The sequence below is a fragment of the Eulemur rufifrons genome, chromosome 6 (genome assembly GCF_041146395.1).
Source record: "Eulemur rufifrons isolate Redbay chromosome 6, OSU_ERuf_1, whole genome shotgun sequence".
NCBI lineage: Eukaryota > Metazoa > Chordata > Mammalia > Primates > Lemuridae > Eulemur > Eulemur rufifrons.
This window is the reverse complement of record NC_090988.1, coordinates 10,892,730-10,909,779: the sequence shown is the minus strand read 5'-3', so window position 1 is coordinate 10,909,779 and position 17,050 is coordinate 10,892,730. Positions and strand designations below refer to the sequence as shown.

General features: G+C 36.5%; 1 protein-coding gene across 1 annotated transcript in view; it reads left to right on the top strand.

Annotated features, from left to right (window-relative positions):
- Window positions 1–17,050, top strand: part of CCDC15 (coiled-coil domain containing 15) — a 70,177-nt gene that overhangs the window by 20,561 nt on the left and 32,566 nt on the right. The window contains exons 6-11 of the mRNA XM_069468726.1: window positions 72–191; window positions 447–1,403; window positions 4,357–4,467; window positions 4,719–4,841; window positions 6,118–6,192; window positions 7,102–7,224. Coding sequence (XP_069324827.1) covers window positions 72–191; window positions 447–1,403; window positions 4,357–4,467; window positions 4,719–4,841; window positions 6,118–6,192; window positions 7,102–7,224 — 1,509 coding nt within the window. The remainder of the gene's footprint in view (window positions 1–71; window positions 192–446; window positions 1,404–4,356; window positions 4,468–4,718; window positions 4,842–6,117; window positions 6,193–7,101; window positions 7,225–17,050) is intronic.

Here is a 17,050-nt window from a genome sequence, read left to right as displayed (position 1 = left end):
TTGTTTCTACCTGTAATAGCTAAATCTTGTGGGTTTTTTTTTTTTTTTTTTAATATTTGTTTTTTCTTTAGGAACCTGCCTATGAGGAATCTTCATCTATTATGACAGATGAGAAAGGGAGAGATTTGTTTGGGAGCAACCAGCAGGATATTCTTTCTGAAGACAAGGACAAACCTTTTAGCAGAGTGCAGGTAAAGCAATAAGAGAAAGTAAACTAATTGAGATTTGGATTAGGGATTGCTAGTACTGTTGTACTGGTTTAGGATTGTAGGTTTAGGATTTTAGATTTAGGTTTCGTTAAGTTAGGCAAAGGCTATAATTTCACATTTTATTCTAGTAAATTGTTTGACTGCCATATTATTTTAAGAATTTTAGGAATCTTATAAAAAACCTTGAGTATTGCTACTACCTGACATTTTATATTTGGTGTTTATGTTCACTTTTAGAAAGTAAAATTCAAAGATCCATTATATGTTATGATAGAAGAAGAGGAGCAAAAGCAGTTACATCTTCAGGGCCTTCAGGATATTCTGCCAGAAGCCCAGGATTATTTTCCAGAAGCTCAAGGTGATTTGCTGGAAACTGAGGGTGATCTGACAGGAGTTCAGAGTGTTGAGCGGGAAGTTCAGAGTTTTGAGCCAGATACCCAGGCTACTAAGCCAGAATATGAGTTTGGTAAGCCAGAACGCCAGGCCATTGAGCCAGAAGGCCAGCCTAAGACAGCAACTCAGGGTGTTTTGCTGAAAGCCCAGAGTATTGAGTTAGAAGATGGGAGTATTGCGTTGGCAGCCCAGGATTTTCTATCCCAAAACCAAACTTTTCTACCCAAAGACCAGGATATTCTACCCAGAGACCACCGTGTTCTCCCTAAAGACCAGAGTTTTCTTCCCAAATGTCAGAATCAGGATTTTCTACCTAAAGACCAGGATTTTCTACCCAGAAACCAGTGTGTTCTCCCCAAAGACCATAATGTTCTACTCAAATGTCAGGACCAGGATTTTCTACCTAAAGACCAGGATTTTCTACCCAGAGACCAATGTTTTCTTCCCAAAGACCAGAACATTCTACCCAAATGTCAGGATCAGGATTTTCTACCTGAAGACCAAGAATTTCTACCAAGAGACTTGCATGTTCTCTCCAAAGACCAGAATATTCTTCTCAAATGTCAGGACCAGGATTTTCTACCTAAAGTCCAGGATTTTCTCCCCAGAGACCAGAAGATTCTACCCAAATACCAGGACCAGGATTTTCTATCCAGAGACCAGCATGTTCTAACCACAGAGGAAAATATTCTACCCAAATGTCAAGAACAGGATTTTCTATCTAAAGACCAGTGTGCTCCCCCCAAAGACCAGTATATTCTAACCAAATTTCAGGACCAGGATTTTCTACCCAAAGATCAGGTAAAATAGAATGGAAAGGAGATATAATAAGAAAAAATAAGGTACTTAGGGTTTGGAGTGGGATTTGTAAGGGCCACAGTCATACCTTGGAGATGTGGGGGTTCGCTTCCAGACCACTACAATAAAGCAAATGTAGTATTAATAATAAAGGGATTCACATGAATTTTATGATTTCCCAGTGCATATAAAAGTTATATTTACATGTTACTATGGTCTGTTAACTGTGCAATAGCATTATGTCTAAGAAAATAATGTACATACCTCGATTTAAATATACTTTATTGCTAAAAGGTACTTATGATCATCTGAGCCATCAGTGAGTTGTAATCTTTTTGCTGGTGGAGAGTCTTGCCTTGATGTTGATGGTTGCTGAATGATCAGATAGTAGTAGCTGAAGGTTGGGTGGCTGTGGCAATTTTTAAAAATAAGGCGATAATGAAGTTTGCCACATCAATTGACTCTTCCATTTGTGAAAGATTTCTCTGTAGCACGTGATGATGTTCGATAGCATTTTACCCACAGTTGAACTTCTTTCAAAATTGGAGTCAATTCTTTCAAAGCCTGCTGGTACTTTATTAACTAAGTTTACATAATATTGTAAATTCTTTTTTATCATTTCAACAATGTTCACAGCATCTTCACCAAGAGTAGTTTCCATCTCAAGAAACTACTTTCTTTAATCATCACAAGAAGTAACTCTTCATCTGCTAAAGTTTGATCATGAGATTGCAGCAATTCAGTCACATCTTCAGGCTCCACTTCTAATTCTAGTTTTCTTGCTATTTCCACTACATCTGCAGTGACTTCCTCCACTGAAGTCTTGAACCCCTCAAAGTCATCCATGACAGTTCAAATCAACTTCTTCTAAACTCCTCTTAATGTTGATATTTTGGCTTCCTCTGATGAATCACAAATGTTCTTAATGGCATGTAAAATGGTGAATCCTTTTCAGAAGGTTTTCAATTTACTTTTCCCAGATCCATTAGGAGAATCATTATCCATGGCAGATGTAGCCATCGAAATGTATTTCCTAAATAATAAGACTTGAAAGTGGAAAGTACTCCTTGATCCATGGGCTGCAGAATGGATTTTGTGTTAGCAGGCATGACAACAGCATTAATTTCCTTGTACATCTCCATCAGAGTTCTGGGGTATCCAGGTGCATTGTCAATGAGCAGTAATATTTTGAAAGGAATCTTTTTTTCTGAGCAATAGATCTCAACAATGGGCTTAAAATATTCTGTAAACCATGCTGTAAACAGATGTGCTATATTATCCAGGCTTTGTTCCATTCACAGAGCATGGCAGAGCAGATTTAGCATCACTCTTAAAGGGCCCTAGGATTTTTGGAATGGTAAATGTGCACTGGCTCCAACTGAGAGTCCCCAGCTACGTTAGCCCCTAAGAAGAAAGTCAGTCTGTCCTTTGAAGCTTTGAAGCCAGATATTGATTTTTTTCCTCTCTAGTTGTCAAAGTCCTAGGTGGCATCTTCTTTCGATATAAGGCTGTTTTGTTTTCATTGAAAATCTGTTTAATGTAGTCACCTTCATTAGTGATCTTAGCTAGATCTTTGGATAACTTGCTACAACTTCTATATTAGCATTTGCTGCTTTATCTTGCACCTTTATGCTATAGAGATGACTTCTTTCCTTAAACCTAATGAACCAACTCCGCTAGCTTCAGACTTTTCTTTAGCTTTCTCACTTTTCTCAGCCTTCATAGAATTGAAGAGAGTTAGGGTCTTGCTCTGGATTAGGAATTGGCTCAAGGGAATGTTGTGACTGGTTTGTTCTCTAATCCAGACCACTCAAACTTTCTCCACATCAGCAACAAGGCTGTTTCGCTTTCTTATTCATGTGTTCACTGGAGTAGCACTTTAAATTTCCTTCAAGAACTTCTCTTTTGGATTCACAGCTTGGCTAACTATTTGGCTCAAGAGGCCTAGCTTTCAGTCTGTCTCAGCTTTTGACATGCCTCACTCACTAAGCTTAACCACTTCTAGCTTTTGATTTAAAGTGAGAGACATGTGGCTCTTTCTTTCACTTGAACACTTAGGAGCCACTGTAGTGTTATTAACTGGCCTAATTTCAATATTGTATCTCAGGGATTAGGGTGGGCTGGGGGAGGGGTTGGCCAGGTGGTGGAGAAATCAGGATACATATAACATTTATCAGTTAAGTTCACTGTATTATATGAGCGTGGTTTGTGGTGCCCCAAAACAATTAGAATGGTAACATCAAAGATCACTGATCACAGATCACCGTAACATATAATAATAATGAAAAAGTTTGAAATTTTGTGAGAATTACCAAAATGTAACACAGAGACACAAAGTGAGCACAAGTGTTGGAAAAATGGCACCAATACACTTGCTTAATGTAGCATTGCACAAACGTTCAATTTGTAAAAAGCGTAATATCTGTAATGAGCAATAAAGTGAAGCACAATGAAATGAAGTATGCCTGTATATTGTAGCTGATTTGGAGATCCATAATTGGAAAAATAGTTTCCTGATTAAGTTTTCAAAACTCCAGGGTTCTTACTAAGTGTTAAAGTATTAGCAGTAGCATATTACTTTTTTCTGAACAACTTACTTTTTTCTTTTTAATCTTCTTCATTAGGAAAACTATTTCTGGCAGCCAGAATCTACTTTGACAGCTGAAAGATGGAAAGAGGAGTGGCCCACAAGTACCCAACAGTGCCTTTTACACAGGTTCCAAGGCCAGTCTTCCACCAGAGATCAGTTAGACCAAAAGGAAGAAGAAAGGCAGGAAGTAAATTATTTACGGTTATGGTTGGACTTTCATGGAATATAGTTTTTTGTTTTATTCCATAAGATGACCAACTATACTCTGACCTCCATTAACTCCAGAATTATCACTAAAACCTAAAGTCTTAGTTAATTTGTCATTCTTAACTGAACAATTGATATTTTGTGTCTGTTCTTTTTTAGAAAGCAGGTTTGAAGCAGCCAACATCAATTTTGATAGGGAGAGAGGCACTTCCTCTGGATGTCCGTCGGGATCTTCTATGCAGGCATCGTCAGGTCTCCATCAGGGGCAAGGTAGGACAGAGAAAGGACTGAAACCAGCAGGAACTGAATTGTTTAGGGTTTAGTTTGAAGCTTGCAAAGATTGTTCTCCCCTAAACTTCAGAACTCACAAAAAGTAATCATTTTCTGTTTTATTCTGTTATGTTTCACATTATCCTGGGTTTTGAAAAATTACCTGATGGCTCTCAATAAAGCTTAGGATATTATTGCCATTGTATTACCTCTACTAGACAATTTATAATTTGTATTTTTTTTCTCTTTAGAAAGTACACTTTAAGGAGCCATACTCTGATACGACAGATGAGAAAGGGAGAGATGACTTTTCTCTGGCGGGTTATCAGTATGTGCCTCCTAAACCCCAGGACCAGGACCTCGTCAGAGATCAGGTGGAGCAGAATAAAAATAAAAAAGGAGATAAAGATACAGGAAATAAAGTACCTGGGTTTTATAAATTCTCAGTAACTGGTAATTTGAAATATAGAATCAGGGACTTTGGAGCTAACTTAAGAATATAGTATCTTTTATTCCTTCCCACATTAGTGGGAAGATAGTCCTATATCCTATTAGAACAGAGGCCCTGCTTCAGAAAGAATGGGCATAGACAGTTCCTACTGGTATATCCTCCTTTTTTTTCTGTTCTACCTTGCACCTCATAGTGCAAAAGACCCTGGTGTAGTGAACTATATTAAATTAGTTTAGTCATTTCAAAGGTTGATATGTCACATTCATATCTTATTCTAGAATTAGACTGTTTTAATTTACCAAGATTATTCTTCAGCTCTTGGTGAAGCTCACAGTATTACCACAAACATACTGCCCCTGCATCAACAATGTAGGAAGAAGTATCAGATCCTAAATTATTTAAGATTTGGTGAGTTTGTCCAATTATTCTGTCCATGGTTTGGAATTAAGAATTAAGGTCTACAGAATTGAAATAAAAGTTTAGTGTCCTCACTCATATCAAAAGCTATCAGGATATTTTTACCTGGTATCATTTCTTTGGCGTTCTCACTAAAGTTTACAATATTATGATTAGCATATTACCCTGGTTAGAAAATTTGTTTTCTCTTTTTCCTTTGGAGCATGTTTCTCAAGTAGCCCTCATCTTTTATGAGAGATGAGAGAATGAAAGAGGAATTACCTCTGGAATATCGTCAGTATGTTACACCTATTAATAGAATCCAGGGCCAAGCCTCCCCTAGAGAACAGGTAGAGCAGAACACAGTAGGAGGACTGTATTACATGAGATTGGGACTGAAGCTTGTCAAGCTAGCTTCTTTGTGGGATACATAGAACTAAGGCCTCCAGAGTTACGCTAAGAGTATAATGTCTTTGGTAATTTCAAAATGTACCAGAATAATCTAGGATTTGCTTTTAAAAAACTCTAGGAAAAAAGTTGGAGAATAAATGAAAAAGAAAAGTGTTGCTAATTGTTGAAGCCAGGTGAAGGATATCTTGGGATTTATTATACTATTTTTTTCTACTTTGGTGTATGTTTAGAAATTTTATGCTAAACACATGCACACACACATCCCTTTAACTGTGCTCTATTATCATCACCTAGTATCATTACTCTGGGATTGTCATTGAAGTCTACAACAGTGTCAACAGCCCATCATTTCTGCTTAGACAAATCAGTTTTGTATTTTGTTGTTCCTTTAGGACAAATATATCAAACAACCCTCGTCTTTTGAGAAATGGGAGCTTGCAAGAGGAGTTGCTTCTCAAGCGCCACTGGTATGTTCCACCCAGTATTCAAGACCTAGCCTCTCCCAGGGAGTAAGTAGAGTGGAATATAGTGAGGAGTAAGTAGCAGTGAGTAAATTGCTTAGGTTTTGGCTCTAGATTGACAGGGCAATGTAGTAACTGCTTTGAGGTTTCAGTGTTAATGTTGGTAAAAATGGGCAAAGAATATAATGTCCTCTTGTTCTGTGACGTATCACACCATTTTGACCTGTTGAAATGACTTCAGGCCCCTTCACTGAAGCTTTTACTGTTCCCACAGGCATGATGCTCCTGCTTGGATAATTTATGTCCAGTGTTCATGTTGCCATTTAGCAGAGGAACTATCGGCAGGACTCATGTAATATGACAGATGAAAGAAGGAGAAAGGGGTTATTTCCAGAGCGCCATGAGTATGTTTTACGTGAAATCCAGGATCCAGGCTCTGTCAGAGAGCAGGTAGAGCAGAGTATAGTAAAGAGTAAGCAGCAGAAAGTAATTAGTTAGAACTTGGGCTGGACTTGTCAGAGCTTTGTTAAGACGACGATGATGATAGCATTTTCTCTTATTAATATTAGCAATGGTATTAATATTATTATGAATAACAGCTTACATTCATTGAGCACTTACTATAGCCAAAACGCTTTTAGAATTTTATATGCATTATCTCATTTAATTCTCTCAATAACCATGGGAGATAAATACTATTATCCTTGTTTTTGTAGATCAAATTTAAGATTGCATTGTAAGTACAGTTAAGATCCATAATGGTGACAAGAAGTATAATGTCTACTTTCATGCCACAATATATCAGACTATTCTGACCTGTTTAGATTACTTCAGGGCTATCCCTGAAGCTTATAGTAGTATCACTACTACTATGTCACTGCTCACATATTTGGCAAGTGCTTTTGTATCTTTTAGAGCTTATACTTTAGGCAGCAGCCATCTGTTGGGACAGCTGAAAGATGGCCAGAGGATTTGCTTCTGGATGGCCATCAGCATCTTCCACCCAGGCACCAGAGAGATGCTTCCAGCGTACGACAGGTAGAGCAGACCATAGAGTATGAGCAGTGGGATTTAGACAGGATTATAGTCACCTACTAAACTGGAAGTGGTAAGGCTGATCAAGAAGCAGATTCCTGTTTTATTTCATGGTATGCAAAACCATCCTGACCTAAGATTATTTTAGGTCACTTATTAACACCTAGGGTATTATTGGGAGCACTTATTGCCTATTCAAAAAATTATATTTTATATTTATTTTATTTTATAAAAGATATATTTCTGGTGGCCATTGTCTTTTATGTTGTGAGAAGGGAAGAAATGAGCAGTTTGTAAGGGGTAAGAGTTATGAGGATCTTCTACTCAATGACCAGGACTAGATCTCCATCAGTAAGCTAGTAGAGTGTAAGGCAGGGTCACCAAGAAATAAACTAGTCAGATTTGGGCTGGAGCTTATTAGGGTTATATTGCCTAAGGTTTGGGGGTATTGAGTTAAGATATATAGTTTTTAAAGAAAATGTTACAATACCCTGGGCCTGCTAGGATTTTTCCATGGCTGAGCTGAAGTCTAGTTTATTACCCCTCTCTGCATAATTTTTATTTTGTGATTTTATATTGTTTTAAAAACAAAGTCTTCACACAACCAGCAGTGTTAGGCTATATGAAAGAGAAGTTTCCTCTTGGCCTTTTTAAATGAGCAGAATGAAAAGGAAGAAAAAAGACAGAAAGCAGGGTTTGCACTGAGGTTTTCAAGACTGAACCATAGCTCTTTTGTGATTTTTAGTTTGGATCTGTAAGGTTTGCCTAAGGGTATACTGTCATTTTTATTCTATATTGTCATTTATATATCCTGAACTCTATGCCAGTCTCTTTCCTACCTCAGGTTGTTAGGTTGGGACAAGGAGGAAGGGGAACAGATGCTTTGTCTAGGGGGTTTCCATTGAGAAATAGATGGCGCTAGGAGATGCTTTGTCTACTACGAGGAACAAACTAACCAGAGGGAACTTCCAAGAAGGAACAGATGACATGTCAAGGGGGCTTCCAAGGACTGAACAGGTGTTTGGTCTACGATAGGGGGTCTCCAAAGACTGACCAACCAGAAAGGCCACAAAGTGGAGATAGGATCAACGCCACAAATGAAGGTCTTTGGAGCATGCATACAAGTAAGGTGACAGTATCCTCAAGTGACCTACCCTCATTAACATAGTAAAAATTATACCCACCAGCACCATGACAGTTTACAAATACCATGGCAACCCCCAGAAATTGCCTTACAAGGTTAAAAATGGGGAGGGTTCCCAGTTCTGGAAATTCGACCCCCTTTCCAACAAAAACTGTGAATATTCCACCCCTCACCTTCTTAACATAAAATTAGGGAATCAGCATAAAAGGGAAAATCTTGTTAAACTCAGGGTCTCCTCCACTTGCAAGGTTGACCCATTTCCTCTCTGGAACGTACTATGCTTTAATAAACTTTGGCACTTTGCTTGCATCTGCTTGGTCTGCTCATGTGCTCCATCGACTCGGTACCAGTAACCATCTTCGGTACTGGGAACCAAGAACCAGGGAACACAAACCTGACATCTGGTCCCCACACGTGACAAGGTCTTTTGCATATGATTGATTTTTCCTCTGCCTGGTTAGTCTTGCTTTTTTTCCCCACAAAGTTAGTGCCTTCTCATCCTTCAGATTTCAGCTCAATTGTCACCTCCTTGGAAAAGACTATTCTGACCACCTTATCAAAAATATATCTCCCCTTTTCTGTTTTTCTCTATCCTTGAATTCTGTTTATTTTCTTCTCAAAACAATTTGTAATTATTTATTTATTTACTTACATATTTTCTTATACTCTAGAGATTTCCCACTGGTCCGTAAGTTTCATGAGAGAAGTGCCATACCTGTTTTGTTTACCATTATATGAACAGTGTTTGGCTAGTACTCGGTAGTCTCTCAGCAAATATGTTTTAAACGAATTAGCCCATCAATCAAATATTTATTGAGCAACTATTAGGTGTTAGCCATTAAGTACTAGCTGTCAATAAGACACAATAAAATTTCAGACAGTTTAAAGAAGAGAGACTTATATATAAACAGATAATTATGAAGCAACATAATTACTGATAAAAGATGCATAGGACATTCACAAAGCACAGAAGAGGGATACCTATTCTTGACTATTCAATTCAGGGTACAGCTTTGGTGGTCTGAACCTCTTCTTGTCCTTCTGCCATGCTATCCCTGAACATTCTCAATCCTAGAGTAGTCCTTTTTCCATTTGGGCTCCCAAATAATACATATTTATGAGAGAAAATACTTGAATAGTATAGATTTGTAACATGTTCATACTTAAGAGTTTCCAGTCATGGCTGAGTTCCCAGTGCTGCTTAGCATTTTTCTTGTCCTCTCTGTTAGCTGCCTCTCTAGTGCCCCACACTGACTATTCTAAACCTTAAGCACTCCTTAAACTTCTTGCCATACCCCCATACTCTTAACTTTTGTAAAGAAAATAGAAGCCATCACACAGTAACTGCCTCCACCACTTGACCATTTCTTTTTCTTTTCTTTTTTTTTTTTTTTTGCCATTGTTACCTATTTTTCCTATCTTAGAGGAAGAGTTGTCTCTCTTTGGATCCATGTTCTGGATTCTCTTGCCTTCTTTACTTCTAGATCCTTGCTCCATTAATTATCGTGTATCATGAACATATCTTTAACCACGTTCCCTTTCTTAGCTCTTCCCTCTTAAGTTATAAATATTCTCAAGTCTTTTGCACTAAAAAAATATCCTCGGGTTTATGTCTAACTCTGTCTGCCATTTCCTCTCTCTTCCTTTCCAAGTCAAGTTTCTTTTAAGCAGATAATTATGAAGCAACTATTCTCTTCTGATAATAAAAAGTGGTACATGGGCAATTTATAGAACATGTAAAATATAGAAAAGTAGAAAGCAAAAAAAAATCACCTATCACTCAAAGACAATTGTTTTGAACATATATAATTCCTTTGTCACTCTTGTTTTTTGACATAGTTGTGACCTGTAAATAAAATTTTACATGATCACAGCCAATTTCTTGAAAGAATAATCCATGTTTACTATCCCCATCTTGCCATCCATTGATGACTCAGTTAACTATAATCTGACTTCTGTCCCCACTAGTACTCTTGAACTGCTCTTACAAGGTCACCAGTGTTCTCCTTGTTAATAACATAACTGAAACTTTTTATTTTTTATGGTCTTGCTATGTTGTTCACGCTAGAGTGCTGTGGATTGATCATAGCTCACTATAACTTTGAACTCCAGGCTCAGACAATCCTTCTACCTCAGCCTCCTGAGTAGCTGAGGCACATGCCACTGTGACCGGCTAATTTTTTTATTTTTATTTTTTGTAGAGATGGAGTATTGCTGTGTTGCTCAGGCTGGTGTCAGGCTCCTGGCCTCAAGTGATCCTCCCGCCTCAGCCTCCCAAAGTGCAAGGATTATAGGCGTGAGCCTTATAACACCACAGCTTCCAGATTTACTCCTAAAATTCTCGCCACTTTTTTGAGTCTTCTCTGTTTCCTGGGTTTCTTTTCTGTTGGTGTGTTCCTTAGGCTCTGCCCTATTTTACCCATCTCTTAATACAGTCTCTCTCTCAGTGATTTTTACTTCTGTGGCTTCAGCAACTACATGTTGTGATGATGATTTTGAAATCTGTCTTTAGGACAGTTCTTTCTTCTGAGCTCCAACCTTCTGACTATTAGTACTTATCAGTTATCTCAATTCTGATATTCCATGGATACCTCAAACTGAAGATGTTCAAAACTGAACATATTGCTCAGTCTCAAGCAATTCCTCTACCCACTTAGTCATATAAGCCAGAATTGTAGGAATTATCAAGTCCCCTTTCTGCCTCAGTCTTTGATGCTATTGATAGTACCAGGTTTTAGTGGTTTCACCTCTTAAACCTCAATCTTCCTTTCTGTTCCCACTTTCATAATATTAGCTCAGGCCCTTATTTCTCTATTATAGCAGCCTTCCAGCTGATTTCCCTATCTTTAAGCTGTCTGCTTCATTCCAATTTATCTTTCATTGTACAGCCAGAGAACCTTTTATTTTTAGAAATTGGTTTAATTTTTAGTGTCTAAAAAGTGCTTAATGAAAGAGCGTATTTTCATTAAAATTTAAAAAATACAAAAGCAAAGGTAGTAAAAAGTAAACGTCAGAGTTGTCTTTTACTATTCCATTTCCTCAGCTTCTCCCCTTTTCCAGACATATGTATTATGAACAGTTTGAAGCTCATCTGTCCAGACCTTTTTCTTTGCATTTGCATGTACGCAAAAATGTGGTTTTGATTGGGTATAGGTGTGCATGTGTTTCTTTTCATATAATGGCATTGTATTATATTAATTGCTCTGTAGCTTTCTTCTTTCACTTACTGTAATAAACTGTAATATAATACATTGATGTTTTACATGTAGCATAGGTATGCAGATACTCAGGTATACTAACAACCTCTTGAAGATATTTCCATTTCCTTGCATCCTTGGTTTTTATTCTGTCCCCAGTTTTTATTCGTCCTCCCACCCAGGTTGTGACAAACAAAATGCCTCCAGAAATTGCCAAATGTACCTTGGAGGATAATACCATCCCTCAATTAAAACCACTGTGTTAATGGGATATAGTTTCACCTGGAAAAGTTTAAAAGTGAAAAATCTTATACTTTAAGACTGAATCTGGGAAAGAAAAGAATGAAATGATGAAGAAATGATTCTATGTTTCTTGTAATGTGTGATAAATTTAATGTTTAAAAATGAAATGTTGGGAGATAATAATAGTCTGCTTATATACTTTTAAAAGTATAAATGCAATACATGAATAAATTCTTATTGTAAAATAGTCAAACAATGTAGAAATATACAGAAAAAATGTACAAGTCCCTCTTCAAGGCCCCATCTTCTAATTCTTCTAATTCTCTCTTCAAAGTTAATCACTGTCAAAAGTTACGTTCATCCTTCTAGTCCTCTTTATAAGCATTTATATACATGTTAATGTAAGCACATCTTTTTTGAAAAAATGTGGTAAAATATATTTAACATAAAGTTTCCCATTTTAACTATTTTTAAGTGTACAGTTCAGTGGCATTAAGTCCATTCACACTGCTGTGCAACCATTACCATCATCTGTCTCCGGAGCTTTCTTCGTCTTGCAAAACTGAAATTCTATACCCATTAAACAATAACTTCCTATTCTCTGCTCTTCCAGACCCTGGCAGCCACTATTCTACTTTCTCTGTGAAGTTGAGTATGCTAGGTTCCTCACATGAGTATTTGCTCTTTTATGACTGCCATATTTTACTTAGCATAATGCTATAACATGACTTAATTTCTTTCCTTTTTAAGGCTGAATAATATTCATATTATTATTCTATATGTATATTCTGTGGTTTATTTATCCATTTATCCATTGATGGACACTTGGGTTGCTTCTAACTCTTAGCTATTGTGAATGATGCTAAAATAAACATGAGTATACAAATACCTGTTTGAGTCACTGTTTTAAATTCTTTTGGGTATTTAACCAGAAGTGCAATTGCTGAATCATATGGGAATTCTGTTTTTAATTTTTTGAGGAACTATCATACTGTTTCCATAGTGGTTGTACCATTTTACATTCCCACGTGCAGTACACAAGATTTCCATTCCATTCCTCCACATCCTTGCCAAAATTTGTTATTTTCTGTTTTTTTGATAATAGTCCTCCTAATGGGGGTGAAATGATAACTCATTGTGGTTATCACAATGAGTGCACTCTTTTGCATTTCCTTAATAATTAGTGAAGTTGAACGTCTTTTCATATGCTTATTGGCCATTTGTATATCTTCCTAAGAGAAATTCTATTGAAAGCTTTTGCCTGTTTTTTAATTAGGTTGTTTTTTTTGTTTTTGAATCATAGGAGTTCTATATATATTCTGGATATTAACACTTCATCAGACACATTATTTCTTCCATTTCCTGGGTTGCCTTTTCACTCTGTTGATAGTGTTCTTCGATGTGCAAAAGTTTTAAATTTTGATATAGTCCAATATATCTATTTTTTCTTTTGTTGCTTTTGCTTTTGATATCATATGCAAGAAATCATTGCCAAATCCAATGTCATGAAGCATTTCTCCTATGTTTTCTTCTAAGAGTTTTATATTTTAGCTCTTGTGTTTATGTCTTTGATCCATTTTGAGTTAACTTTTATACGTGGTGTACGGTAAGGGTCCAAGTTCATTTTTTTGCATATGTACATTCAGTTTTCCCGGCACCATTTGTTGAAGAGACTGTCCTTTCCCCAGTGTATGGTCTTGGTTTCCTTGTTGATAGCATTTGACCATATATGCCAGGATTTTTTTAATAAGCTCATTATTTTGTTGCATTGGTCTATATGTCTATCTTTATGCCAGTACTATTCTGTTTTGATTACTGTAGCTTTGTAATAAGTTTTGAAATCAGGAAGTGTGAGACCTATAACTTTGTTCTTTTTCATGTTTTGGCTATTTGGGAACTCTTGAGATCCATATGAATTTTGAGATAGATTTTTCTATTTGTACAAAAAAAAACCACTGGGATTTTGGTAGGGATTGCATCAATCTGTAGATTGCTTTGGGTACTATTGACTTTTAACAATAATAAGTCTTCTGATCCATGAAAATGGGAAGTCTTTCCACTTATTGGTCTCTAATTTCTTTCAGCAATGTTTGAGTTTTCAGTGAACAAGTCTTTCACCTCCTTGGTTAAGTTTTTATTCCTAAGTATTTTGCTCTTTTTGAAGCTATAGTAAATGGAATTGTTTTAAGAAAACTTCCAAACATACTTAACATTGAAAGCATGCTATTGTGAACATTCATATATTTACTACCTACATTCCACAATTAACATTTTACTAAATCTATCCATCTCTCCAACCATCAATCCATCTTATTTCTCATGCATTTCAAAGTAAGTTATGCAGACATCAGTACACTTCACCCCTGATCACTTCAGCATGCATATCATTAACTAGAATTTAATTTTGTTTACAGTTGCTTTTTTCCTCCGTTGAAGTAAAATTTACATAAACGGACTATATAAACCTTAAGGTCTCTTAAATACCCTTCATTAGTTTTGAAAAATACATATGTCTGTGTAATCCAAACCTGTATCTGGAGATAGAGGATTAGCATAGCCTAGAAAGTTCCTTCATGCTCCTTCTCAGTCAATCCTTACTCTTTTTCTACCAGAAACAATCACTGTTCTGATTTTTTTCTACTATCAGTTTTCTCTGTTCTAGAACTTTATATACAGTATGAATTGTGTTATGTAAGGTTCCTCTCAGTAAGGATAACATTTATGAGAGTTATTCATGTTGTTACGTGAGTAGTTTGTTCTTTGCATTGCTGTACAGTATTCCATTATTTGAATATACCACAGTTTGTTTATTCATTCTCCTATTGATGGACATTTAGGCTGTTTCCTATTTGATACTGAGAATGGGGTACTGCTACAACAAATATATTAAAAAATGTGGAGATGGCTTTGGGATTGGGTAAACAGGTAGAGGTGAAGAATTTTGAGGTCCATGACAGGAAGCTTGTATCATTTTAGAGAATATCTATATTGTCATAAGCAAAATATTGGTAGAAATATGGACATTAAATGCACTGCCAGTGAAGCTCAAGGAAATGAGGAACACATTATTGGAAACTGGAGGAAAGGTGATCCTTGCTATTTAGTGGCAGAAAACTTAACTAAATTGTGTCCTACACTTGTGTAGAAAGCAGAACTTGGAAACAATGAACTTAGACATTTAGCTGAGGAGATTTGCAAGCAAAGTGTTGAAGGTGCAGTATGGTTTCTTTTTATTGCTCTTCAGGGAGACTGCAGGGTCTGTCTGGAATCCCTGAGGATCTCTTCTTGTGCAGTGGGCTGGAAATTCTCTAGGCAATAGGCTGGGCAATTGTAGTCCTTAACTATGTTTGTTTCTCATCTATGAGGAATCACTGTCCTGTGCTTCCTTATGTCCAATGTCCAAAAACAACTCTTTCATAGATTTTTGTTTGTTTGTTTGTTTAGTCATTCCAGGCAGGAGGGTAAATCCAATTCTATTATTGTATCGTGGCTTCAAGAAGAAGTGTCTTTATTTAAATTTTATTTAATTTCATTCTAATTGATCTGTTATCTGTTTGGCTCTATCTCTTTATATTATTTTATAGTGGTTGCTCTGAGGATTACAATATACATTCCAAACCTTTCACAGTCTACTTTGAGTTAATATTTTACCACTTTAAGTAAATATAGAAGCTTTACAATCATATAAATCTTTTTACCCTTTCCCCTTTATAATTGTTATATGTATGCCATCTACCTACACTGAAAATTCCATCAGATAATTTTTTTGCTTTTAATAATCATATCATTTTTAAAAACTTAAGGGAAGAAAAATAGTCTACAATATTTACCTATATATTTACCCTTTTTGTTGCTTGTCTTTAATTCCTAAAGTTTCACATTCCTCCCTGGTATCATTTTCTTCCAGCCTAAAGAACTTCCTTTAGCGTTTCTTCTAAGTGCAGGTCTGCTGATGACACATTTGCTTTTAGTTTTCTTTCACCTGAGAATGTCTATTTTGTCATCAGTCTTAAAGTATATTTGTACTGGGTATTGAATTCTGGGTTGACAGTTCTTTTCTTTCAGCACATTAAAAATATTGTTCCACTGTTTTCTGGTCTCCTTGGGCCCTGATAGCAAATTTGTAACTGTTTGAATCATTGTTCTTCTATATGTAATATGTCAGTTTTTTCTGGCTGCTTTCAAAATTCTTTTTAGTTTTTGTTTCTGGCAGTTTAATTACAATGTGTCTGGGCATAATTCTTTTTTAATTTATCCCATTTCAGGTGTGACGAACTTTTTAAGTCTGTAAATTTATGTCTTTCACCAAATTTGGGAAATTATTGGCCATTACTTCTTCAATTTTATAAAATAACTTTTATTCCAAAATATTAGGGGATACAAAGTGTTCTTGTTACATGGATGAATTGTATAATGCTGAAGTCAGGGCTTTTACTGTGCCCATCACCAGAATAGGGTACACTGTACCCGATAAGTAAGTTTTTACCTCTTAACTCCCCTCCCATCCTCTTCCCTTCTTAGAAGTTTCCAATGTCCTTTACACCACTTTATGACCATGTGTACCCATTGTTTAGCTCTGACTTACTAGTGAGAACATGTGTATTTGCTTTTTTGTTTTTTGTTTGTCTGTTTGTTTTTTGAGACAGGTTCTTGCTCTGTTACCCAGGTTGGAGTGTAGCAGTGTCGTCATAGCTCACTGTAACCTCAAGCTTCTGGGCTCAAGTGACCCTCCTACCTCAGCCTCCTGAGAAGCTGGGACTATAGGCATATGCCAATATTGCCTGCTAATTTTCATTTTTTTTTATAGTGACAAGGTCTTGCTCTTGCTCAGGATAGTCTCAAAGCCCTGGCCTCCAGCGATCCTCCCACCTCATCCTCCCCAAGTGCTAGGATTACAGGCATGAGCCGCTACGCCTGGCCCAAAAGTTTTTAATTTTGATGAAGTCCAATTTATTTATTAATACTTTTTTTTATGGATTGTGCTTTTGTTGTCATATCTAAGAAACCATTATTACCTAATTCAGGGTCACAAAGATTTACTCCTATGTGTTCTTCAAAGAGTCTTGTAGTATTGGCTCCTATATTTAGGCCTATGGTTCACTTTGAGCTACGGTGTTAGGTAGGGGTCCAGCTTCATTCTTTTACCTGTGGATAACCTGTGTCCTAGCACCATTTGTTGAAAAGACTATTCTTTTTCCATTGAAATGTCTTAGTCTTATCAAAAATCTGTTGATCATAAATGTAA